Consider the following 26167-nt stretch of genomic DNA (forward strand, 5'->3'; position numbering starts at 1 on the left):
TAACTTTCTACATGTACATACACACATAAAAAATTCTCTTTTGTTGATCTACCGGTAACCTCCACAAATTGAATCTTCAATTATCTGTACACACACACAAAAAAACTATACCTAAAGTGTAGGCCTGTAGATATTACTTAATACTGTCTTTCCATGTGCTTTTGGCATTGTTTTTTAAGTGTCCTGAATGGGAGAGTGTATATCAGAAACTCAAATCAATATTTACAACAGAAATACTTACTGTCTTGCGTAAAGTTGCCTTTTTTAACTGCAATTCCTTGGGGATGGTAAGTTCCGTGAACTACAACCTCCACATTATCATCATGTACGGTTTTACTTGTCCGAAAGACATATCCAAAAACTATATATTCAGTCCAGTAAATATACTGGTCATCCACAGCAATTCCAAATGGGCCATAGAAATACCAGAACTGCTGAATTAGGGTCTCGACTCGGCGTAGACTGAGTTGAGTCGAACTCAGATCAATGTAAAGAAGAGAATACAAATAGTAGCTCACGAAGTAGAGTCGATTGGTGTCGACATCCAGCGTTAGGCCTTTGGCATCAACAGTGGCCCCGTACCAAGTCACTCCCAGTTCAGCAATTACACGTCGATTTGACCCATCCAGTTCCGCTCGTTCGATAACTCCTGCAGCTGACCAATACATGAACCTGAAGGAGAAACAGATAGCAGACGAATGAAGCGAGTGTGTAATGTTTCGTGTTAAACTTATCCAGGTACGTCAGTATTAGTGGAAAACGTTTGCAAACTTCTACTGCACTGGCCAAGCAAGTGGAGAAATATAATGTTGATCCATTGTTAGTTGTTTTTAAGTAAACCAACAGTTACAAGAAAAGTCTGGCATTATGGTCATCAAGAATTCAGTCTTATGCTTTTGTGATGTCAAGGTCAACTGTTCGAATTAAAAATAAATAGGTTTCTTGTAATTTCACTACTTCTTTTTAATGTGAAGTTGGACGTTTCACCCTAGCGTTGGTCCACGATCCACCTGCTACATGTAGTTCAAAAGAGGGTGCCTTCTAGCATTATTTTGCACGATGTCTTCTACACTATGTTATTTCACATAGAATAACATACTAACGGAGAAACAACAACGTGACATTAAGCATAGCCTTGGAAAAAATGTACTCGTTTATTGGTGCTTTTGCATGGAACTATTGGTAAGAACGAATCCGTACTTAAAAATAAAAAAAGCTTAGGTTATGCGAAAGTGACTTCACTCCTACCCTTTAGTTGTATCCAAAGTAATGTCCACTGGAGATGAAGCCAAATCAGAAACTACTACTTTCCAATAATCGCCGTTCAACTTTGACACTTCAATGGTCCTATCACCACTGTTTATCCAGTATACATTTCCTGCCACAAGATCTAAATCGAGGCCCATGGGTTCTGTAACATTGGAACGAATGATCTCCTGGTTCTTGCCATCAATTGTGGACCGGTAAACAATACCAAGTTTGGAATCAGTCCAATAAACGCGATCTTCAAATGGATCAAAGGCTATGCCAGTTGGACTTTCGATATTTGAAAATGACAGGGGAACGAGAATGTTTTCCGACAGTTGTGAGAAATATACTTCGTCGTGATAGGCGTCAGTAACAAATATCACATCACCAACAGTGCCTGCAAATAACGACTTGAAAATTACCATGCTGAAGAAAGCATTCCTCTAAATGAAAAATACCAGATATATACCATGCAATAGAAAATACAGCCAATGAGAATATAGGAAAGCCATCGTATATTTCACGGTATTACATCCAATTTTCCCATCATGCGCTGCGCGTATGTCGCATTGATTGTGTTGGCCACTGCATTTTCAATGGCATGGTATAAAATAGTTCTAAAATAGTTTCATGGCATACCATGGAATATCCCACTTGTAACTTGTGTTTTCGTGGTATACACACTCACGTTAAGGCTTGTGTGTACATGTATACCGAGTAAATACAAACAGCTCATGGTATGGTATACACACTCACGTTAAGGCTTGTCAATAGTGCCTGCAAATAACGACTTGAAAATTACTATGCTGAAGAAAGCATTCCTCTAAATGAAAAATATATACATTTATACCATGCAAAAGAAACTACAGCCAATCAGAATATAGGAAAGCCGTCGTATCTTTGGCGGTATTACACCCAATTTTCCCATCATGCTCCGCGTGTATGTCGCATTGATTGTGTTGGCCGCTGTATTTTCTATGGAATGCTATAAAATAGTTATGCAACGCTCTCTCGTGGTATACCATGGGATATCTCACTTGTAACTTTTATTTTCGTGGTATACACACTCACATTAAGGCTCGTGTGTGTACCGAGTAAATACAAATGGCTCATGGGATATTCCACTCATTACTATATAATAATATTGTAATTCGACATGAAATAAATTAAATACATGACAGTATATAACTAGTAAGATATTAGCAATATTGACAAATACTATTACCATGAGCCTCTGGCTCGGGGGACTGGGAGACCACCCCCTGTGTAATTTGACATGAAATAAATTATCTTATCTTATCTTATCTTATCTTATCTGGTATACTGTTATGTAACCGACAGACGCTACGCCAAGTTGTGTCGTGCCTTTATTACCCATTATGCCTTTTCAACTTTGCAAGGTGATTAACGATGACGCACACATGACAGTATACTACTTGAAAGCGTTGCACTACTAGTATTTAACAACATTTGTTGCAAGTGGAGGTTAGGTGCCCAGGGAAAACACACCCAACACTCACCCTGTAACCCCAGCCCCATGATAAAGGTCCGCGCCCGCGGGGCAGGCACTGCCTGCAACTCAGCCACGAGCCCCCCACAGCTGCAGACAACCTGGGCACCACACTGAACAACAATTCCGAAGGAAACGTAAAATAATAACCCGTAAATACTGATAAAAAATTTCAGTAAATAAAGTAAAGAATCCCCAAGGGAGGATCGGGAGCGGAAAAAACGCGAAGAACGTACAAACACCCGCCTGGTGAGCACGATGCGACGGAAGCCTGAGATGCCGAGAAAACCGCTGACTGTTGCTAAGACTGGGAACCCAGCAACCGAAACCGCTGACTGTTCAATGGTGGAATGGACTCAAAAGGGCCTCTAACCACAGGAATACATACCACGACACACCTGGAGCTCGCAACTCCTGAAAAACGCTTTAAACGCTCTTACATTTTGTGCTCATCCGAGGCACTTTAGTCTCAAGAGTCTCCACCTACATGAGGTCCGGTGAAGCTAACACAGTACTTGATACATTCTACAGCTTAACAACAATATATACAACAAGATTTGGAGACTTACAGCTTATTCCATCTTCGGCAAGTTTCATTCCAGCTCCACATATGCAAGTTCGACCATTGGGTTTCAAGACGCAGAACTGGGAACATCCACCATTATCATGACATGGAGAATGCACTGAAAAAGAGTCCAAATTCATAGTCAGTGAAACTTTATCTGGCAAAGCTTAGTCAGTTTTCTGTTTAGTCTTACATAAACACTTCGATTTCAACTTTTCAAATTTTTAAATTACAGTACTTTCCCATAAAGAAAAAAATTCTATTTTGTTTGACATTTGATTACCTGGTATTTGATGATTTCCTATAACAAGAAAAGAGCGTTTTGTTAAATATTCAGCTACCTGTTATTTCAGTTCCCATAGAGTTGTGTGCGTATATCCCTTTTGGTGTTCCAAAACCGTCAGCCATTGTTTGTACTGTAGCGCTGTTAGCCGTTAAGTTTGCTTTAAAGATGGCCCCTGAAAACGTGCCATCACCCTCAGCAGTCCAATAAAGAGTGTCATTCAGCATGGCAAGACTTGTTGGTTTGTGAAGGTTTCCAGAGAGGATAGTGCGAATCTCCATATTGGCCAGATTAATATACCGTATCACATCATGGCTTTGGTCGGAAAAGAATAGACGGTTGTTGAGCTTATCAAGAACCATGTCAACAAATGTATCATCTCCAACAAATGACAAATTTGCCAGGAGCATTTGGTTTTTGCCGTCCATGTCTGCTCGGTATATTTGAAGACTATCTCCAAGTGATGAATAATACATGTACCTGTGTATCACAAGAAAACAAAACCAATAGGGTGCAATCTGATAGCGTCAACAGCAAGATGTTTAGCAATGAAGCTAAAGTTAGAGACAGTTACACACTAATTAAAAACGTAACTGGAAATAAACAAAGGAACATTACATGCACCTTTCAAAATCACACAAACTTGAAGACATTCAACACTTAACCAAAGAATAAAAGGTATTACAGATCATCAAAGTTTTGTTTGCAAACTACATGTTGAAAGTTGACATCCGCCAATCAAAGCCAAAACACATGCCACATGAAATATTGTGTACAACATAATAACTGGTTGCACTGAAGGGTATAGAAAGGCACGCAGCAAATTGTCAGCATTGTATTGGTGTGTTGAATAATATAGACTTTGGCACCAAACACGGACGTTTCAATCACTCTTTGTGCAAGGACTCTCTCTTTCCAGGCATTGAAGGACTCTTGCTTTTTCTCCATTAGCTTCTACTATATGTGCTACTTCAACTAACTTAGAAACTAAAATGCACCTAGCTGAATACCTAAATTATGGACTTAATTTCGTTTTTGGACCATGTTAAGTAATGGGAATTCATTCCCAATCAGCCTGTGAATACAGCCGTCTCCTGTCGCTCTTGGCCAGATGGGAGGCTGTATATGTATAACCAGATCATGGCTTTTCAAAAAGATGTTGAAGTAAGAAGTAAGTCTTCGTTATGTATGGCATGAGAATTCAAAATGCGTCAAATATTTTTGAAGTTGGCCTGAAATATTAAATAGTGAACTACACCAAAATCTCATAGAGTTAGCAAGATTGCTCCGCACTATGGAATATTGTTTTGCAAATTGATCGACCTGAACATATTATCTGATATACAAGTAGACCTCAAGACAGCATACTATTTAGGACTTGACTAAGCCTTACCCATCAACACTGTCCAGAGCAATGCTTTGAGGATTCTGCACATCAACAAGGATAGCCTGATAACTGCCATCAAGTGAGGCAACTCTGATGTTATTGTCATAACTGTCAGCGAAGTAGACATTCCTTCCAATAACATCTACTTCAATACCCATTGGAGAACTCACGCCCCTTACCACAACTTCTTGTGATCCATTAATTAAGAAAGATCGATAGATGTTTCCATAATCATCAGTCCAGTATATTTGTTTCTCTTTTGGATCGTAGGATATCGCTGCTGGAGCATACTCAAATGCAACCTTCAGTGGGATTACCTTTGCTGGAGAATCATGGGGGAGAGGGATGAAGTGGCACAGTGTTCGACCAGATTCACAAAATATCACGAAATCATCAGCGTCTGCAATAACATAGAATTAATATTATTTTAATCTCATTCTTTGTTACCCTTACAGTAGTTTTAAGACAGTGGCTATGGCATTCAAAACAAAACCTTTTTAAATTTTTTTTGGCTTATCAGAGTTTAAATTCAGGTTGTAATCCCGCCGACGAACTACAGTGATGGAAACGTCTGTGTGTAAGTGTGAAGACCAGAATCATAACTCTGATCATCTTCGAAGCGCATTACACTACCATGCACTGACCAATGCACTTTGGTTGAAATACCTAACCATAATGATTCTTTTGGTTAGGTGTTTGGACATGTGTCACAACCAGTTGTGTTTTGGGCATGGTCAAGGTACTGTACAGTGTAAGGAAGTAAAAAAGAGAATAAGGAATCCACCTGTCGAAGCATCATAAACATGTCCCACTCATAACCAAATTTTAATTTTGGGAATGAAAACGTTAACCCACCTAAACTTCCAGTCTCATTGTAGCAGATGACTGATGCATCTTCAAAGTGATAACAGTAGCTGTTAGCATTCCATTCTGCATGTTCACAATCTTCAATCGAACTTTCATTGCCCAAGCAGTGAATATTACTCAGCCATATGTGACCATTTCCTTCACCAAAAAGTGCACGCTTGGGAGCAGCAACGGCATTGTGATACCCGAGTTCCCTACAAACGACTTGCGCATCCTTGATATCCCAATAATCGTCACAAATAGTGCCCCAGTAGCCATCGTGAAATATCTCTACTCTTCCTTCAGCTTTTCTTACTCCATCAGCCAGTCTCACTTTTTTACCTATTAAGAGAGATTACTTGCAGTGAATACTCTAATACTGAGAATGACTATTTTATTCTGAACTTTGCTGTATCAGTTTCTTTTATACATTTACATCTTTATAATTTATTCTGAAACTGACATTATACCTCTACTCACATTGCTCTGAGTGTTATTACACTGGTGACAGAGGCTTCTTCACTTTACTGAAGCGAAAAAGCCAGTGAGGGTAGTCCCAGGCGAGGGATAATGACTCGACACGTGTGTTGAGAAAAGAGAGGAAAGAAAACCTCTGGGAACAGAGTATTGTGCCTGTTGAATGTATGACAAACAATGCCCCCTTAGCTTGCTGAGATGGTACCCTGTATGTAACAGTAGGCCATCGCAGTTTACAGTGTACCTCGCACCCTCCAGCAGGTTTCCCTGACAGTCCCATAAATGATCCTACATGTAGGCTCGCAAAGATTCATAAAAGGATACAAAATTTGTATGAAGGCCTAGAAGGCTCACAGTTCAGTTGCGGTTTTTGACACAGTTCAGTTGTGATTTTTGAAATAGTTCAGTTGTAATTTTTCACAGTTCAGTTGTGATTTTTGACAGAGTTCAGTTGTGATTTCTGACACAGATCAGTTGTGATATTTGACACAGTTCAATTGTGATTTTTAAATTACAACTGAACTGTGAAAAATCATAATTGAACTGTGAAAACTCACAACTGAAGTGTGAGCCTTCTGGGCCATCGTACATTTGGGTTCACTTGTTTTTTGGTTGAGTAGCTTTTATAAGTATTTTTCCTCTTTCTCAAGACTTCCACATACAGTCACTTGGAAATAAAAAATTTATGGTATCACACGTACAGCGAGGACCAAAAAGGTAGAAAATCTTCTCTGGAAATATCTTTAGTGACTCAGGTGCTCATAAACGAAAAAACTATCAGTGATATTTTTTTTCTTCACGAGTATCAGTAACTAAACATAATTCAAAAGAAGATACTGGCATTATTTTCAATTGCCAGTTTTCAGAAAAAGTTCGAAATATTCTACCTGGTAGCGTTTCTGGTGTATACTTGCAGACCACTCCCACATCTTCACTGTGCCTGCAGTTGTGACTTCCCCACCCTCCATGACGGCATGCTGCGATACTTGTTTCATCGCCGACACAATGGACATTATCCAGCCAAATTTGCTGTGGTGCTGTGTTTCCCTCATACCAGCCACAGCAATGTGTACTCCAAGCTCCCTCTGAATACCCCAGCATGCGACAAATCACATTTGCTTCCTCAATGCCCCAGTAGTCATCACAAATTGTTCCCCATGTGCCATTAAGAAACAGCTCTACTCGTCCCTGGTTCGACGTTGTTCCAGACCGCAAACGAACCTGTAACTCTGTACGTAGAATACACAAAAACAAAAGTTGTCATATCTTTCACTGTTTTGCAAAATACTAATTTGCATCAGCTTTTTATGGCAGATAGCAAATTTATAGAGGCAGGTAATGGAAACAACTTATTTGAAGGAAAGGAACAACATCAACTCACCTGGATGTGGTCCTGGTGCTAAAGTTGGGCCTTAATAACAAAAAAAGAAACAAGATAAGCCAAACGATGTTATCAAACTTCGACAACGGTACTGCAACATTACAACAAGTAAGGTGTTATGGCAACTAACAGGCCACATAATTAAATAACTTAATAATTTATCAAATAAAGTGATAGCAATCTCCGCAAACTCATGCCGGTAAGTTAAACGCTTGCTAAACACTCGATTGGTATTCTCAAATGCATAACTAGCAATCACAGACATTCGGCTTACTGCTGTGAAACCAAGACACACCTGCGAGATCCCCAGCTCAAAATTAATGACTTGGATCTTAAAAGTTATTTTCGTCTTCCAATTCACGATTCCTGCATCACGATTCCTGCAAGGATCTATGGCAGGGAAGTTAAAAAGACTCTCCTTAACTACCTCTTATGCCTAACGAAGTATCAAGCCCAAAAGACTCGAAGGTAAATTCACTCAATCTCCTCCAATAGTGGAAAAACAAACCGTTCACATAACGCTGCGTCCAGTTAAAGAAAAAGAAACAGGCTGAGCTCAAATTCACTTGTATTGGTGTACCAACACAAATCCCTTTGGAAGCACCTGTGGATCAGCTATTTACCTTCAGTTGGTGGAATAGAGTCATTTCTGCACACAACGCCTGCATCTTCTGCATGGGAACAATCATGTTCTTCCCACCCTCTGTGACGACAAGCAGCAACGCTTTGCTCATCACCGCGACACTTGACATTATCCATCCAAATGGGAAAGGATTCGTTTCCTGCACCAAAGTAACCCACATGGAAGGCCCCAGAAAAGTTCAGCATCTTACAGACAACTGTAGCCTCCCTCAAGCCCCAGTGATCATCACAAATGGTTCCCCATTTGTTGTCATAATAGACTTCAACACGACCCTCATGTGATGAATTTGATCCACTAAGACGTAATTTGAGATCTGCAAAAAAAGCGTTTCCAATATGGATAATGAGCTCAGTCTCAACGGTCCAAAAATAAAAAAAAAAAAATTCTAACTAGAAGTTTTGTATTCTGTACTGTCTTGTATTATCCACCTGTGATCAGAGACTGAATAAAGGTCAAAGAATAGCATGGGCAACAATAAAATCATTACCCAACGTTGCCAAAGGAAGTACAAAAGTTCATTGATTCATCAAAGAATAGCTGTAGTATGACTACATGTAATCCCTGGCTGTACTACTGCTTAAAGCATCACATCATATGTACAGCTGATTTGAGAAAATTACTGTGTTTCCCCTTCAATCACTTTAAAGTGCTTAGGAATAATAACAGTTTACCTGGTACAGGAAGTGGTGGTGGTCCTGGCTGGGTCACTGAAAAATTGAAGAAGATATAACATAGCATAAGAGCAAGGTAATCACTAAAGCCCAGTTCTTGAAGGTTATTGAACCCCTTCCTGATTGTCATCTACAAATCCATCCAGAGTACACGGATCATCTAATAAATCTGACAAATTAGGTATTTTTAAATCTTCAAGTTGGGCAATATTGATAATCAAAACGCAATAAATGACAATTGATTATGCTAGTCACAGCTGAATTGCCAAAGTGCAAACTCTATGATCTCACACACTCAGCTACAAAACCTATACTGTAGACAGATATCTGCTTTACTGCTCGGGCTTGCGTATACAACAGACTGTTGTGAGGTCACAATATTTTCCTACATTTTCCTTTATGGGTTTTTTAAGAAAAACCTTCATGCAAATGACACATCTAGTTTCATTACCGTTACTGCAAGTCTTATTTCCAGGTAATAATTCCACACCATTTGGACATGCACACTTGCTTCCTCCACCAGGAGCCAATAAGCAGAGATGGCTGCATCCGCCATTGTTAATGCGACACGGTGGATGATTCACAGCTTAAAAGAGGAGCAAACTCGTATTAGTCACAGTAGTGTCCAAGAATTAGGAGTCACTCATAAACTTACATTTGCACCATGGAATAATGTGTTAGTTTTGCTAATGTATTAGCTTTTATTTGGGATGCCTTGTAAAAGTAACAAGGGTCCACTGTTTAACAAAACTGACAAGTTTCATTGTACACCTTTAATGATTTGTCTTTAATGTGTTTTCTCCCTAAAAGGCCATGGTTAGAATAACCAGCATTGAGTATTCCACTGACAAAACAATATGACAAGAACTACATGTATCGTATTGATACAATTTTTATATCAAATATCACAATTATCAAATGAATCTTCTTACCAAATGGTTGTCTCGACTTGTCAGATACCACAATACCCGCAAGGTAACCATTTGTGAGATGACCATAGTTGTAATGCAAGTTAATTGGCTGCGTCATGTTAAACCACTCAATGCTACGACTGTTCTCGTCTGCCCAGTAAAGAATATCACCATACAATGCTAGATCTGCTGGACGTATATTTTGTCTAATATATCCAAGCTCTTTCTTATTCCCCTCGAAGTCTGAGAAATCAATGTAATTGTCGTATCTATCCATCCAGATAATGCGATTAGGATCATGATTATAGTCCACAACCACACTCATGGGGAACCATGCGTAATACCAGTCAACTCCAAAGGAAACTAAGCTCCTGCGATTTTCACCAGTTAAATCTGCTCGTTCTATTCTTGGAGAATCAAAGCCAATGTCTGTCCAGAACATGTACCTTCAATAGTCACAATAAAATGTAAGAAATATAAATTGCATATACTGTAAATAAATATAAAATATAATGTAATATTTATGTTTCATACAATTAGAAACAAGAAAACGTCACACAAATAAAGGACAAAAAGAAAACACAACAAAACACAACAACAGTCCAACATGAAAAAACAGACGAAGGGAATCTGAGTGCTACCAAATCTACCGAGAGGAACAAGTCCTGTGTTGTGCCAATAAAAGTTTTTTCTGTAGCAAACCAGATATGTTCGTTTAAAGAATTAGGTATAATGTCAGACTTTAGAATTCTTTTCCATTCAAACATTGCAATTTCACAAAAGCAATCGGACATCCGTTTAAGTCTTTACAATTATCATAATGTGAAAAGATCACCTCGTAGAAAGGCTGACATAACCTTTGCCTGTGGCTTGGATTCTCCCTACTTCATCTCAGAATAAAAATGGGTCCTACAATTAATTAACTATTAATCAATTAATGCCTGTGTCCCAATTATAACCGAAGGCATCATCTCGTATTAACCACTTGCAACCCTACAACTTACCCACTCTTTGGATCAACAGCAATCCCACGGGGGCTGTACAAATCTCTTGTAATCAATGTTTTTCTGAACGAGCCATCAAGGTTTGCTACCTCAATTCTCTCAAAGATGAAATCAGTGAAGTAAATCTTCTCACTTTCCCATTCAACGGCCAGTCCATAAATTTCCCCCAGGTCGTCTCTTATGATCACCTTTATCAATGGATTTAAAGACTGATTAGCTAACAGAAAAAAGACGTGTCACATTGCTCCCACACACTCTCTGTAAGGGGAAGACAAATCAAAGGGAAAACAATTTCCGATTACATATGAACTTTCACTTAATATTTTGTATTGAAGCAGACAACAAAAGGGATAAAACCACTGGGAATCTACTTCGAATAGTATGATGGAAATCTGTTCAGTTTTGACAAAGCTGTGAGGTAGGTATCTAACAAAGAAGGAAAAATATACTTATGAATGGTATAAACTAACCAGAGGCAAGAATCTACTGTACATAAACTTTATGTATACTTTTATCTTATAATTGTTAGTGTACTATAAGTTAACATCCATATGTATTTACCTCAGTTTCACCAGTAACTAAATTCATTCTATTTATAGTCCACAGGGCAATGTCACTCCAGTATATCATCCTCCCCCAATAGTGTACGTCGATTGCACCACCCTGGACAAGATCTGACTTCAAGGTCTTCACACTGACATAGGTTTGGTTGGAGGCTGTCAGCTCAATGCATTTGATGTGATGGTCATCAATAAAATATAGACTGGGATCTTCTGTACAACCAAATACTGGGGATGCAAATTGTAAATTCCAATTACATTGACATTGTTTAAGTAGGGTGAGATCTTTATTGGGGAAATACTGGTCTGACTAGTTACTCATTTTGTAAGATTATACTACAAGACTAAGAGAGGTTACAAAAGAACAGTTCTTTTTTTCTAATCAAAAGCAGTCCTCATTTGTGGTCCATAATGCGACAAAATATAGACCAATTAAGAAACCAAAAGGTTAAAAACAGACAGATAACAGTGAGTCAATAATTAGGACAAGGATAATTTTTGAAATTGGGAAGTCATTGAGCCATATCAAGAATGAAGAGACTGAAAAGCAAAGAGCAGGGTGTGCAATACATGAAAGCTAAGCAACTTACTGGTAACATGAGTGCTCTCATTGCATGGCATGGCAGACTCATTCACTGAGCATGCACACTTGTAACCACCAGGTTTCAACAGACAAAGGTGACTGCAACTGTCAGCACATGAGTGATCTAAACATAACAAAATATGGAATAATAAATCATACTGTACATGTAAATGTAACAGATATTTGGATAAAACATTTTTAGTTAATATGTAACTCTGAGAGGTCAGTATTTTCTAAGGGAGGCAGTGTGGTCAAGTGGTTTAAGATCCCTGGATCAAATCCTCCATTCTACCACCATCTGGATTTGTTCTCTGTAGTCCCAAATTCAATTCCTCTGCTGCCTTTTGTCAAGCCAACGGGTCAGCCTCCCACCAACTGGGATTCTTAACAGTTTATGTTTTGTTTACAATATTTGTTTATTGTAATACATGTACATTGCATTTGCAGTGTCACCAATTACATGTAACACAGTGTTAAATACATTTATTACATGACTGAGGAGAAAATTACTTCATTGTGATTGGCTGAGGGCAGGCCAATTAATAATTGTTAATTCCTAATTTGCACTGCAGTGCAAATTAGTGCCAGGTGTTCGCAATTTTCTCAGTCATAGAGTAAGTGAGTAATAATATAATTATATGAAAACTTGAACAATTAAGAATTTTACACCACAAGTGATATTTGAAAATAATATTCTTTCAAATTGCACAAGCCTTTAGGCAAGTGCAATTTAAAAGATTTTCAAAAAATTATCACTCGTAATGCAAATTCTCAATTGCACTTGCATTCATACAAAGAATTTTTTCTCATTTTACTAAACAATGCTAATTCCAATCCCTTAAACCTTCGATATGCACACATGAAGAATTCCATTTTGATCTATTACAAAACCTTCTCGAAATTTTCTGTTACATGGCACATGCACCTGTACATGTACATGTACATGTAAAGTGTAGATATTACTTGATACTGTCTTTCCATACACTTTTTGCATTGTTGTTAAAGTCCCTTGGATAGGAGGGTGTACATGTATATCAGAAACTCAAATCAATATTTACAACGGAAATACTTACTGTCTTGGGTAAAGTTGCCTTTTTTAACTGCAATTCCTTTGGGTTCGTAAGTCCCGCTAATTACAACCTCAACATCATCATCATGTAAGTTCTTACTTCTCCGAAAGACATATCCATAAACTATATATTCAGTCCAGTAAACATACTGGTCATCCACAGCAATTCCAAATGGGCCATAGAAATACCAGAACTGCTGAATTAGAGTATGAACTGGGCGGAGGCGGAGTTGAGTCGAACTCAGATCAATGTAAAGAAGAGAATACAGATGGTAGCTCACAAAATAGAGTCGATTGTTGTCAACATCCAGCGTTAGGCCTTTCGCATCAATAGTGGCCCCATACCAAGTCACTCCCAGTTCAGTAACTTTACGTCGATTTGACCCATCCAGTTCCGCTCGTTCAATGACTCCTTCAGCTGACCAATACATGAACCTAAAGGATAAACAGATAGCAGATGAATGAAGTGCCAGTGTCATGTTTTGTGTTACACTTTAAAAAAGTGTAGTATTGGTGGAAACCATTCACAAGCTTCGGCTGTACTAACCAACCAGTAAATATACCATAAAAATATTAGGGAGAACGTTGATCCATAGTTACATGACTTTTTGTACAGTTCTTTAAGGTTGTAGCTCAATAAACTAACAGAAAAGAAAAGTCTGGCATTACATTGTATGGTCTGCAAGAATCCAGTCTTATGCTGTTGTCAGGAAAATCATAGCACATGATCAAATATCCAACTTAAAAATAAATATTAGGTTTTTTGCAGTTTCAAGTTTTACTCATGTGAAGTTGGATATTTCACCCTAGCCTTGGTCCAAGATCCACTTGCTAATTCAGTTGAACATGCCTTCTAGCATTTGTGCCACGTCTTCTACAATATGTTAGTTCACATAAAATACATGTACATGTAACAAATTGGCCCTGGAAAAAATGTACTCCTTTAGTGGTGCTTTTGCATGGAACTGTTGGTGAAAACAAATCCATGCACAAATGCATCCAACCCCTAAACGACTCAATAGTGAAAGCTGAGACTACTTATGATTTTAGAAGGTTATTAAATGTTGAGGTTCATAGACCAAAAACAGAAGTGGGAAGAACTTCCTTTAAACATAGAGCTGCATTATCCTAGAACCTCCTTCCTGATGACATCAAGAACTGTTCAAACCTGGCTTCTTTCAAGGAAAAACTTAAGGAAAATAAGAGCATTCTAAAATCTATCACTTTTGCTAAAGCTTCTTGCAGCATTTCCAACAAATCTTTAGACTTTAAATATTTTTAATATTTACTATATATTGTCATTAATATTTATTTATTTAAATTATCATTATTTATTCACCCATTTTCACTTTATTAATTAATCATTTTCGATAATGCAAGTCCACATCAGGACTTAACGTCTTGCCGATTCTTCAACCTGCTTTATCAGAAACATAAACCATGTATGAATGTATGTATGTGATATAATAAGTTATGGGAAAGTGACTTCATTCCTACCCTTTAGTTGTATCCAAAGTAATGTCTACTGGAGAGGAAGCCAAATCAGAAACTACTACTTTCCAATAATCGCCGTTCAACTTTGACACTTCAATGGTCCTATCACCACTGTTTATCCAGTATACATTTCCTGCCACAAGATCTAAATCGAGGCCCACGGGTTCTGTAACATTGGAACGAATGATCTCCTGGTTCTTGCCATCAAATGTGGACCGGTAAACAATACCAAGTTTGGAATCAGTCCAATAAACACGATCTTCAAATGGATCAAAGGCTATGCCAGTTGGACTTTCGATATTTGAAAATGACAGGGGAACAAGAATGCTTTCCGACAGTTGTGAGAAATATACTTCATTGTGATAGGAGTCAGTAACAAATATCACATCACCAACAGTGCCTGCAAATAACGACTTGAAAATTACCATGCTGAAGAAAGCATTCCTCTAAATGAAAAATACCAGATATATACCATGCAATAGAAAATACAGCCAATGAGAATATAGGAAAGCCATCGTATATTTCGCGGTATTACCTCCAATTTTCCCATCATGCGCTGCGCGTATGTCGCATTGATTGTGTTGGCCACTGCATTTTCAATGGCATGGTATAAAATAGTTATAAAATAGTTTCATGGCATACCATGGAATATCCCACTTGTAACTTGTGTTTTCGTGGTATACACACTCACGTTAAGGCTTGTGTGTACATGTATACCGAGTAAATACAAACGGTTCATGGTATGGTATACACACTCACGTTAAGGCTTGTGTGTACATGTATGCCGAGCAAATACAAACGGCTCATGGAATATTCCATGGTATACTGTTATTTACCCGACAGACACTATGCCAGGTTGTCTTGTGCCTTTCTTACCCATCATGCCTTCTCAAGGTGATTAACGATGACGCATATATGACAGTATACTACTTGAAAGCGTTGCACTACTAGTATTTAACAACATTTGTTGCAAGTGGAGGTTAGGTCCCCAGGGAAAACACACACAACACTAACACTGTAACCCCAGCCCCATGATGTACATGTAAGACTGCCCACAGGCCAGGCACTGCCTGCAACTCAGCCACAAGCCCCCCACAACTGCAGAGAACACGGGCACCACACTGAACAACAATTTCAGAGGAAACGTAAAATAATAACCCATAAATACTGATAAAAAATTTCAGTAAATACAGTAAAGAATCCCCTAGGGAGGATTGGGAGGGGGAAAAACACAAAGAACGTACAAACACTTGCCTGGTGAGCACGATGCAATGGAAGCCCAAGATGCCGAGAAGACCACTGACTGTTGCTAAGACTGGGAACCCAGCAACCCAAACCGCTGACAGTTCAATGGTGGAAGGGACCCAAAAGGGCCTCTAACCACAGGAATACATACCACGACACACCTGGAGTTCCCAATCCCCAAAAAACACTTTAAACTCTCTTTACATTTTGTGCTCGACCAAGGCATTTTAGTCTCAGAGTGCCACTCTCCACCTACATGAGATCTGGTGAAGCTAACACAGCACTTGATATATTTCACAGTTTAACAACAATATATACAACAAGATTTAAAGACTTACAGCTTATTCCATCTTCGGCAAGTTTCATTCCAGCTCCACATATGCAAGTTCGACCATTGGGATTCAAGACGCAGAACTGGGAACATCCACCATTATCCTGACATGGAGATTGCACTGAAAAAGAGTCCAAATTCACAGTTAGTGAACCTTTATCTGGCAAAGCTTAGTCAGTTTTCTGTTTAGTCTTACATAAACAATTCATTTTCAACTTTTCAAATTTTTAAATTGCATTACTCTCCCATAAAAAATAAATTGCATTTTGTTTGGCATTTGATTACCTGATATTTGATGATTTCCTATGACAAGAAAAGAGCATTGTGTTAAATGTTTTTATTTAGCTACCTGTTGTTTCAGCTGCCATAGAATTGTATGCGTATATCCCTTTTGGTGTCCCAAAACCATCAGCCACTGTTTGTGCTGTAGCGCTGTTAGCCATTAAGTTTGCTCTGAAGATGGCCCCTGAAAACGTGCCATCACCCCCAGCAGTCCAATAAAGAGTGTCATTCAGCATGGCAAGACTTGTTGGTTTGTGAAGGTTTCCAGAAAGGATAGTGCGAATCTCCATATTGGTCAGATTAATATACCGTATCACATCATGGCTTTGGTCGGAAAAGAATAGACGGTTGTTGAGCTTATCAAGAACCATGTCAACAAATGTATCATCTCCAACAAATGACAAATTTGCCAGGAGCATTTGGTTTTTGCCGTCCATGTCTGCTCGGTATATTTGAAGACTATCTCCAAGTGATGAATAATACATGTGCCTGTGTATCACAAGAAAACAAAACCAATAGGGTGCAATCTGATAGCGTCAACAGCAAGATGTTTAGCAATGAAGCTAAAGTTAGAGACAGTTACACACTAATTAAAAACGTAACTGGAAATAAACAAAGGAACATGACATGCACCTTTTAAAATCACGCAGACTTGAAGACATTCAACACTTAACCAAAGAATAAAAGGTATTACAGATCATCACAGCTTTGTTTGCAAACTACATGTAGAAAGTTGAAATCTGCCAATCAAAGCCAAAACACTTGCCACATGAAATATTGTGTACAACATAATAACCGTTTGCACTGAAGGGTATAGAAAGGCACGCAGCAAATTGTCAGCATTGTATTGGTGTGTTGAATAATATAGACTTCGGCACCAAACACGGACGTTTCAATCAAATTTTGTGCAAGGACTCTCTCTTTCCAGGCATTGAAGGACTCTTGCTTTTTCTCCATTAGCTTCTACTATATGTGCTACTTCAACTAACTTAGAAACTAAAATGCACCTAGCTGAATAACTAAATTATGGAGTTAAGTTGGTTTTTGGACCATGTTAAGTAATGGGAATTCATTCCCAATCAGCCTGTGAATACAGCCATCTCCTGTCGCTCTTGGCCAGATGGGAGGCTGTATATGTATAACCAGATCATGGCTTTTCAAAAAGATGTTGAAGTAAGAAGTAAGTCTTCGTTATGTATGGCACGAGAATTCAAAATGCGTCAAATATTTTTGAAGTTGGCCTGAAATATTAAATAGTGAACCACACCAAAATCTCATAGAGTTAGCAAGATTGTTCCGCACTATGGAATATTGTTTTGCGAATTGATCGACCTGAACATATTCTCTAATATACGTGTAGACCTCAAGACAGCATACTATTTAGGACTTGACTAAGCCTTACCCATCAACACTGTCCAGAGCAATGCTTTGAGGATTCTGCACATCAACAAGGATAGCCTGATAACTGCCATCAAGTGAGGCAACTCTGATGTTATTGTCATAACTGTCAGCGAAGTAGACATTCCTTCCAATAACATCTACTTCAATACCCATTGGAGAACTCACGCCCCTTACCACAGCTTCTTGTGATCCATTAATTAAGAAAGATCGATAGATGTTTCCATAATCATCAGTCCAGTATATTTGTTTCTCTTTTGGATCATAGGATATCGCTGCTGGAGCATACTCAAATGCAACCTTCAGTGGGATTACCTTTGCTGGAGAATCATGGGGGAGAGGGATGAAGTGGCACAGTGTTCGACCAGATTCACAAAATATCACGAAATCATCAGCATCTGCAATAACATGAAATAATATTACTTTAATCTCATTCTTTGTTACCCTTACGGTAGTTTTAAGACAGTGGCTATGGCATTCAAAAGAACCTTTTTTAAAATTTTATTTGGCTTGTGAGAGTTTAAATTCAGGTTGTAATCCCGCCAATGAACCATAGTACTGGAAACGTCTGTGCGTAAGTGTGAAGACCAGAATCATAACCCTATCATCTTAGAAGCCCATTACACTTAACCATGCACTGACCAATGCACTTTGGTTGAAATACCTAACCATAATGATTCTTTTGGCTAGGTGTTTGGATATGTGTCACAACCAGTTGTGCTTTGGGCATGGTCAAGGTACTGTAAAGTGTAAATAAGAGAATAAGGAATCCACCTGTCTGGGCATCACAAAAATGTCCCACTTATAACCAAATTTTAATACTGGGAGTAAAAACATTAACCTACCTAAACTTCCAGTCTCACTGGAGCAGATGACTGATGCATCTTCAAAGTGATAACAGTAGCTGTTAGCATTCCATTCTGCATGTTCACAATCTTCAATCGAACTCTCATTGCCCAAGCAGTGAATATTACTCAGCCATATGTGACCATTTCCTTCACCAAAAAGTGCACGCTTGGGAGCAGCAACGGCATCGTGATACCCGAGTTCCCTACAAACGACTTGCGCATCCTTGATATCCCAATAATCATCACAAATAGTACCCCAGTAGCCATCATGAAATATCTCTACTCTTCCTTCAGCTTTTCTTACTCCATCAGCCAGTCTCAGTTTTTTACCTATTAAGAAAGATTATACTTGCAGTAAATATTTTAATACTGATAATGACTATTTTATTCTGAAGTTTGTTGTATCAGTTTCTGTTATATAATTATTTACATCTTTATAATTTATTCTGAAAGTGCCATTATACCTCGATCTACTCACATTGCTCTGAGTGTTATAACCCTGGTGACAGAGGCTTCTTCACTTTACTGAAGCAAACAAGCCAGTGAGGGGAGTCCCACGCGAGGGATAATCATTTCTGAAAGACTTACATGTACTCCTCTACTTTATGACTCTGACACGTGCGTTGAAAAAATAGGGGAAAGAAAACCTCTGGGAACAGAGTATTGTGCGTGTTGAATGTATGACAAACAATGCCCCCTTAGCTCGCTGGGATGGTACACTGTATGTAAGAGTAGGCCATGCATATTGCAGTTTACATTATATCTCCCACCCTCCAGCAGGTTTCCCTGACAGTCCCATTAATAATCCTACATGTAGGCTCGCAAAGATTCATAAAAAAGATACAAAATTATGACATTTGTATGATGGCACAGAAGGCTCACAGTTCAGTTGTGATTTTTGACACAGTTCAGTTGTAATTTTGACCCAGTTTAGTTGTGATTTTTGAAATAGTTCAGTTGTAATTTTTCACAGTTCAGTTGTGATTTTTGACAGAGTTCAGTCGTGATTTCTGACACAGATCAGTTGTAATATTCCATACAGTTCAATTGTGATTTTTAAATTACAACTGGACTGTGAAAAATCATAATTGAAAACTCACAACTGAAGTGTGACCCTTCTGGGCCATCGTACATTTGGGTTCACTTGTTTTTTCGTTGAGTAGCTTTTATTATTTTTGCTCTTTCTCAAGACTTCCACGTACAGTCACTTGGAAATAAAAATTTATGGTATCACACGTACAGTGAGGACCAAAAAGGTAGAAAATCTTCTCTGGAAATATCTTTAGTGACTCAGGTGCTCATAAACGAAAAAACTATCAGTGATATTTTCTTTTTTTTTCATTACAAGTATCATTCAGTAACTTGACATAATTCAAAAGAAGATACTGGCATTATTTTCAATTGCCAGTTTTCAGAAAAAGTTCAAAATATTCTACCTGGTAGAGTTTCTGGTGTATGCTTGCAGACCACTCCCACATCTTCACTGTGCCTGCAGTTGTGACTTCCCCACCCTCCATGATGGCACTCTGCGATACTTGTTTCATCACCAACACAATGGACATTATCCAGCCAAATTTGCTGTGGTGCAGTGAATCCCTCATACCAGCCACAGCAATGTGTACTCCAAGCTCCCTCTGAATACCCCAGCATGCGACAAATCACATTTGCTTCCTCAATGCCCCAGTAGTCATCACAAATTGTTCCCCATGTGCCATTAAGAAACAGTTCTACTCGTCCCTGGTTCGACGTTGTTCCAGACCGCAAACGAACGTGTAACTCTGTACGTAGAATACACAAAAACAAAAGTTGTCATATCTTTCACTGTTTTGCAAAATACTCATTTGCATCAGCTTTTTATGGCAGATAGCAAATAGAGGCAGGAAATGAAAAACACTTATTTGAAGCAAAGGAGCAACATCAACTCACCTGGATGTGGTCCTGGTGCTAAAGTTGGGCCTTAATAACAGGAAAAAAAAGATAAGCCAAAAGATGTTATCAAACTTCAACAAAAGGTACTGCAACATTGCAACACGTAAGGTGTAATGGCAACCAACAGGCTACAAACTGTAATTAAATAACTTAATAGTTTATCAAAAAAGGTGATAGCAATCTCTGCAAACTCATGCCAGTAAGTTAAACGCTCGATTGGTATTCTGAAATGCATAAATAGGAATCACAGACAGTCAGTTTACTGCTGTGAAACAAAGACAGACCTGCCACATCCCGAGCTCAAAATTAATGACTTGGATCTTAAAAGTTATTTTCGTCTTTCAATTTACGATTCCTGCAAGGATCTATGGCAGGGAATTTAAGACCCTCATCAACTACCTCTCATGCCTAACGAAGTATCAGGCCCAAAAGACTCGAAGGTAAGTTCACTCAATCTCCTGATTGGTGGAACAACAAACGGTTCACATAATGCTGCATCCAGTTAAAGAAAACGAAACCGGATGAGCTCAAATTCACTTGTACTGGTGTACAGTGTACCAACACAAATCCCCGTGGAAGCACCTGTGGATCAGCTATTTACCTTCAGTTGGTGGAATAGAGTCATTTCTGCACACAACGCCTGCATCTTCTGCATGGGAACAATCATGTTCTTCCCACCCTCTGTGACGACAAGCAGCAACGCTTTGCTCATCACCGCGACACTTGACATTATCCATCCAAATGGGAAAGGATTTGTTTCCTGCACCAAAGTAACCCACATGGAAGGCCCCAGAAAAGTTCAGCATCTTACAGACAATTGTAGCCTCCCTCAAGCCCCAGTGATCATCACAAATGGTTCCCCATTTGTTGTCATAATATACTTCAACACGACCCTCGTGCGATGAATTTGATCCACTAAGACGTACTTTCAGATCTGCAAAAAAAGCGTTTCCAATATGGGTAAGGAACTCAGTCTCAGAGCTCAAAAATTCCAACTAGAAGTTTAATGTATTCTGTACTGTCTTGTATTATCCATCTGTAATCAAAGACTGAATAAAGATCAAAGAATAGCATTGGGCAACAATAAAAACATCAACCAACATTGCCAAAGGAAGTACAAAAGTTCATTGATTCATCAAAGAACAGCTTTGGTATGACTAATTCCTGGTTGTGCTATTGCTTAAAGGATCACATCATATGTACAGTTGATTTGAGAAAATTACTGTGCTTCCCCTTCAATCACTTTGAAGTGCTTAGGAATAATAACAGTTAAACTCATGACCAATTGATGAGCCTGGGACAGGTGCCTTAGGGATGGTGGAGCCGAGATATGAGCCTGGAGCAGAGCATGCAGGTATCCACTGCAACCCTGAGAGCGGCAACCACCAGGTACAGTGGAGATACTTAGCACCCCATATACTTACTATCCCAGTGAAAGGGTGGAAGGTGAGAGAGCAAAAGCACTCAAGAGGCAAGAATGGCACTCAAAGGCAAACTGCACATTCTCACACAGCTGGCAAGCAAAACATGTTAGCCCTGCATGTAATGAGACCCCACCGAGTATGATTGCCCTGAGAGACCACTGACCAGCACTGTCTCAGCTCAAACTTTGCCTAAATTACATTTAGCCCCATTATTTTCACCTGGTACAGGAAGTGGTGGTGGTCCTGGCTGGGTCACTGAAAAATTGAAGAAAATATAACACAGCATAAGAGCAAGGTAATCACTAAAGGCCAGTTCTCAAAGGTTATTGAACCCCTTCCTGATTGTCATCTACAAGTCCATCCAGAGTACAAATGTACATGGATCATCTAATAAATCAGGCAAATCAGGTACTTTTAGATATTTAAGTTGTGCAATATTGATAATAAAAATGCAAAAATGACAATTGATTATGCTAGTCACAGCTGAATTGCCAAAGTGCAAACTCTATGTTCTCACATGCACACTCAGCTACAAAACCTATACTGTAGAGAGATAAATTATCTGCTCTGCTGCTCGGGCTTGCGTATACAACAGACTGTTGAAAGGCCACAATATTTTCCTACATTTTCCCTTATGGGTTTTTTAAGAAAACACTTCATGCAAATGACACATCTAGTTCCATTACCGTTACTGCAAGTCCTGTTTCCAGGTAATAATTCCACACCATTTGGACATGCGCACTTGCTTCCTCCACCGGGAGCCAATAAGCAGAGATGGCTGCATCCGCCATTGTTAATGCTGCACAGTGAATGATTCGCATCTTAAAAGAGGAGCGAACTTGCATTAGTCACAGTAGTGTCCAAGAATTAGGAGTCACTCATAAACTTAAATTTGCACCATGCATGTTAAGTTTTGCTTATGTATTAGCTTTTATTTGGGATGCCTTGTAAAAGAAACAAGGGTCCACTGTTTAACAAAATTGACAAAACAATATGACAGGAACTACATGTATCATATTGATACAATGCTTACAGCAAATATCATAATTATCAAATGAATCTTCTTACTGAATGGTTGTCTTGACTTGTCAGATACCACAATACCCGCAAGGTAACCATTTGTGAGATGACCATAGTTGTAATGTAAGTTAATTGGCTGGGTCATGTTAAACCACTCAATGCTATGACTGTTCTCGTCCGCCCAGTAAAGAATATCACCATACAATGCTAGATCTGCTGGACGTATATTTTGTCTAATATATCCAAGCTCTGTCTTATTCCCCTCGAAGTCTGAGAAATCAATGTAATTGTCATATCTATCCATCCAGATAATGCGATCAGGATCATGATTATAGTCAACGACCACACTCATGGGGAACCATGCGAAATACCAGTCAACTCCAAAGGAAACTAAGCTCCTGCGATTTTCACCAGTTAAATCTGCTCGTTCTATTCTTGGAGAATCAAATCCATAGTCTGTCCAGAACATGTACCTTGAATTAGTCAGAATGAAATATTAATAACAAATAGTTAGAAATAAATTAAATATAATTATATTTAAATTGTAATAGCAGAGCTCCGGTTATCAAGTGACCATATCGTGGGCTCAAGTTTAGAACTCATTGAGGTCACATGTTTTCTTTAGAGTTGACCACTGACCAAGTGTTGGTTTTCGATTGGATTGCAGGCTTGTGTCAGGTTAACTTGTTGTAATCAGGGGCCCGTTTCTCGCAAGCCCCGGAAATTTTTCGGGCACGGAAAGCCATAGCAAAATCTCAAACATTACAATTACAGAGCTGTTTTATTCACATATTTTTAGTATGAACAGAGGTTCCCTTTGTACAAGAAGTAATTCAGACATATACACCTCTCTTTCTTTAAATACCAATTAACTAAAAATCGCTTTTCGGGCCCAAAAAATTTCCGTGGCTTTTGAGAAATGGGCCCCAGGGCCAGGTTGTTTGGAAATGCAGGTCAAGACTAACCCAGGATTAAAAGTTAACCAAAGTATAAATTTTTCTTGGATGTAATTGTTTTCACAGCTTTTCAAACTCAAAACAGAATGAAAAACAATATAATGCACAAAACCTCACCACAATGCAAAGTTACAAAACTCAAATCAAACTTCTTGCTTAACCTGGGTTGCTCAAAGTCCACTTAAGCTAATCGAGTCCACGCAGGGCTCCGCTTTTAGGCTTGGCTGATACATTATTTATGTGTCATAAATACAAGACAACACCACACGAGAAAGGACAACAACACAGCACAATAATGTTCACTCAACTCAAATTTACAGAGAGGAACAAGTCACATGTTGTGCCAATAAACAGTACTTGGTACCTCAAAAAAGTGTTTTCAGTCATGTTCTACATACAGTACATTCATTAGCAATACTGTCAGACTTCTAATTATAACTCATTATATTGCAATTTCACAAAAGGAATGGGACATAGATTAACGTTTGTTATCATGTAAAAAGATTATCTTGGAGAATGACTGACACATGCTTTGTCTGTGGCTTGGATTCTCCCTAATTAATTGTCTTGCAAGAAAAATTTGTGTCATGACCACAGTAATTAACTACATGTATTTATTAAATTGAAACTTACCCACTCTTTGGATCAACAGCAATCCCACGGGGGCTGAACAAATCTTTTGTAATCAATGTCTTTCTGAACGAGCCATTAAGGTTTGCCACTTCAATTCTCTCAAAGATGAAATCAGTGAAGTAAATCTTCTCACTTTCCCATTCAACTGCCAGTCCATAAATTTCGCCAAGGTCATCTCTTATAATAACCTTAATCAATGAATCAAAAGACTGATGATTAGCTAACCAATAGAACTAAATTTTTAATTAATATATATACATGTATTGCCCCCATATACTTATGCGATTTTTGATACAAGCACCAAACTTTGTAGGATTATGGGCATTCCCATGCTAATCAATTCCTGATATAGTGCCAAGCTCAATTTTATAATTCGATCCAGCTAGTTAGCAATAATTAGAGTTTTCACTCATTAGACCCCCTGCAAAGTTCTTGTGAATGTTCTTTTTCGAAAATTAATTAACATTTTTACCTAAGGCTTACGTTTTGACGTTGTTGATTACAATTGTAATTGTTCTCCCTTTTTATTCAAATAGTGGAAATTTTCCTGCTAAAAATATTAAATAAATGAAGGCCTTAATTTGCATAAATCTGAATTTTCTCTTGCTGCCCTTTCTCTACATTTCTGCAGCACTTTCTCTTGGTTCGGATGGTAGGAGTGGCATCTCATCCTAATTTATTTCTATGCAATTTGATGCAACTACATACAGCACAAGCGTTTGTTAGAAAGTCAACATGTAAAGGAAGAAATGAGTTGATTTGAGAACATTTGGATGAGAAAATGGAATTGCTAGGACATTTGAGTCATTGTGCCACTTGACATAAATCTTGTCCAATTCAACAGAACTAAACAGAACCAAACTGGATCACATATTCAAAAGGAAACTGTCTCGGCCAAAGAAGCAGCAAACATACGTACAGGAAATATTTTCCAGACAGCAAAATGTTCCAGTATGTTCCTTTTGGAAGGAACCAACAACCGAGGTTGATATAAAGGAGGCGTGCACAATGGTTGCCGACTACGATCCTGCGTTCGATCCGTTGCGCAAGAGTTATGCCATTTGAATCTAATATCTAAGCTAAGTACAGTTGACATGATTGCCCTCGGAGCCAAATATAACATGAGATGTCTGGCAGAGCTGGTCAACTGCGCGCGACAACATAACAATGGAAAAGTTATCAGAAAAAAAGAAAAACATAACTACCAATATCTTACTAAAGCTGAGTTAATTTTCTAGAACTCGACAGCTGTGTATTACCGTTTTCAAGCTCTCAGACTCAAGAAATGAGTTTTGCAAAAGGCATGGCGGCAGACAAGTAAAAGACACACTCCACGCATGTTATTGATTGCTGACACCCAAGTTAAAGAGGTATTGTTAATGTTTGACAAAGACAGGATGACTGGTAGTATTTGTACGCTTCCTCTGCACGCTTCCTCTTCCTCTCTGTGGACCTTTTTCTCATAACTG

General features: G+C 38.6%; 1 protein-coding gene across 2 annotated transcripts in view; it reads right to left on the reverse strand.

The window, feature by feature from the left end:
- Nucleotides 1–26167, reverse strand: part of LOC145495165 (uncharacterized) — a 64641-nt gene that overhangs the window by 22375 nt on the left and 16099 nt on the right. For both annotated transcript variants that reach the window (XM_081474746.1, XM_081474754.1), the window contains exons 4-31: nt 24699–24886; nt 23158–23582; nt 22776–22910; nt 22309–22344; nt 21267–21599; nt 20663–20692; nt 20173–20514; nt 18734–19066; nt 17893–18286; nt 16558–16979; nt 16216–16329; nt 14636–15032; nt 13143–13573; nt 12077–12193; nt 11488–11714; nt 10927–11114; nt 9944–10368; nt 9463–9597; nt 9012–9047; nt 8321–8653; nt 7698–7727; nt 7204–7545; nt 5849–6181; nt 5000–5393; nt 3665–4086; nt 3328–3441; nt 1249–1645; nt 242–672 (exon numbers count right to left, since the gene is read on the reverse strand). In XM_081474746.1, coding sequence (XP_081330872.1) covers nt 242–672; nt 1249–1645; nt 3328–3441; nt 3665–4086; nt 5000–5393; nt 5849–6181; nt 7204–7545; nt 7698–7727; nt 8321–8653; nt 9012–9047; nt 9463–9597; nt 9944–10368; nt 10927–11114; nt 11488–11714; nt 12077–12193; nt 13143–13573; nt 14636–15032; nt 16216–16329; nt 16558–16979; nt 17893–18286; nt 18734–19066; nt 20173–20514; nt 20663–20692; nt 21267–21599; nt 22309–22344; nt 22776–22910; nt 23158–23582; nt 24699–24886 — 7504 coding nt within the window. The remainder of the gene's footprint in view (nt 1–241; nt 673–1248; nt 1646–3327; nt 3442–3664; nt 4087–4999; nt 5394–5848; nt 6182–7203; nt 7546–7697; nt 7728–8320; nt 8654–9011; nt 9048–9462; nt 9598–9943; nt 10369–10926; nt 11115–11487; nt 11715–12076; nt 12194–13142; nt 13574–14635; nt 15033–16215; nt 16330–16557; nt 16980–17892; nt 18287–18733; nt 19067–20172; nt 20515–20662; nt 20693–21266; nt 21600–22308; nt 22345–22775; nt 22911–23157; nt 23583–24698; nt 24887–26167) is intronic.

Source organism: Orbicella franksi, chromosome 1 (assembly GCF_964199315.1).
Source record: "Orbicella franksi chromosome 1, jaOrbFran1.1, whole genome shotgun sequence".
Taxonomy (NCBI): Eukaryota; Metazoa; Cnidaria; class Anthozoa; order Scleractinia; family Merulinidae; genus Orbicella; species Orbicella franksi.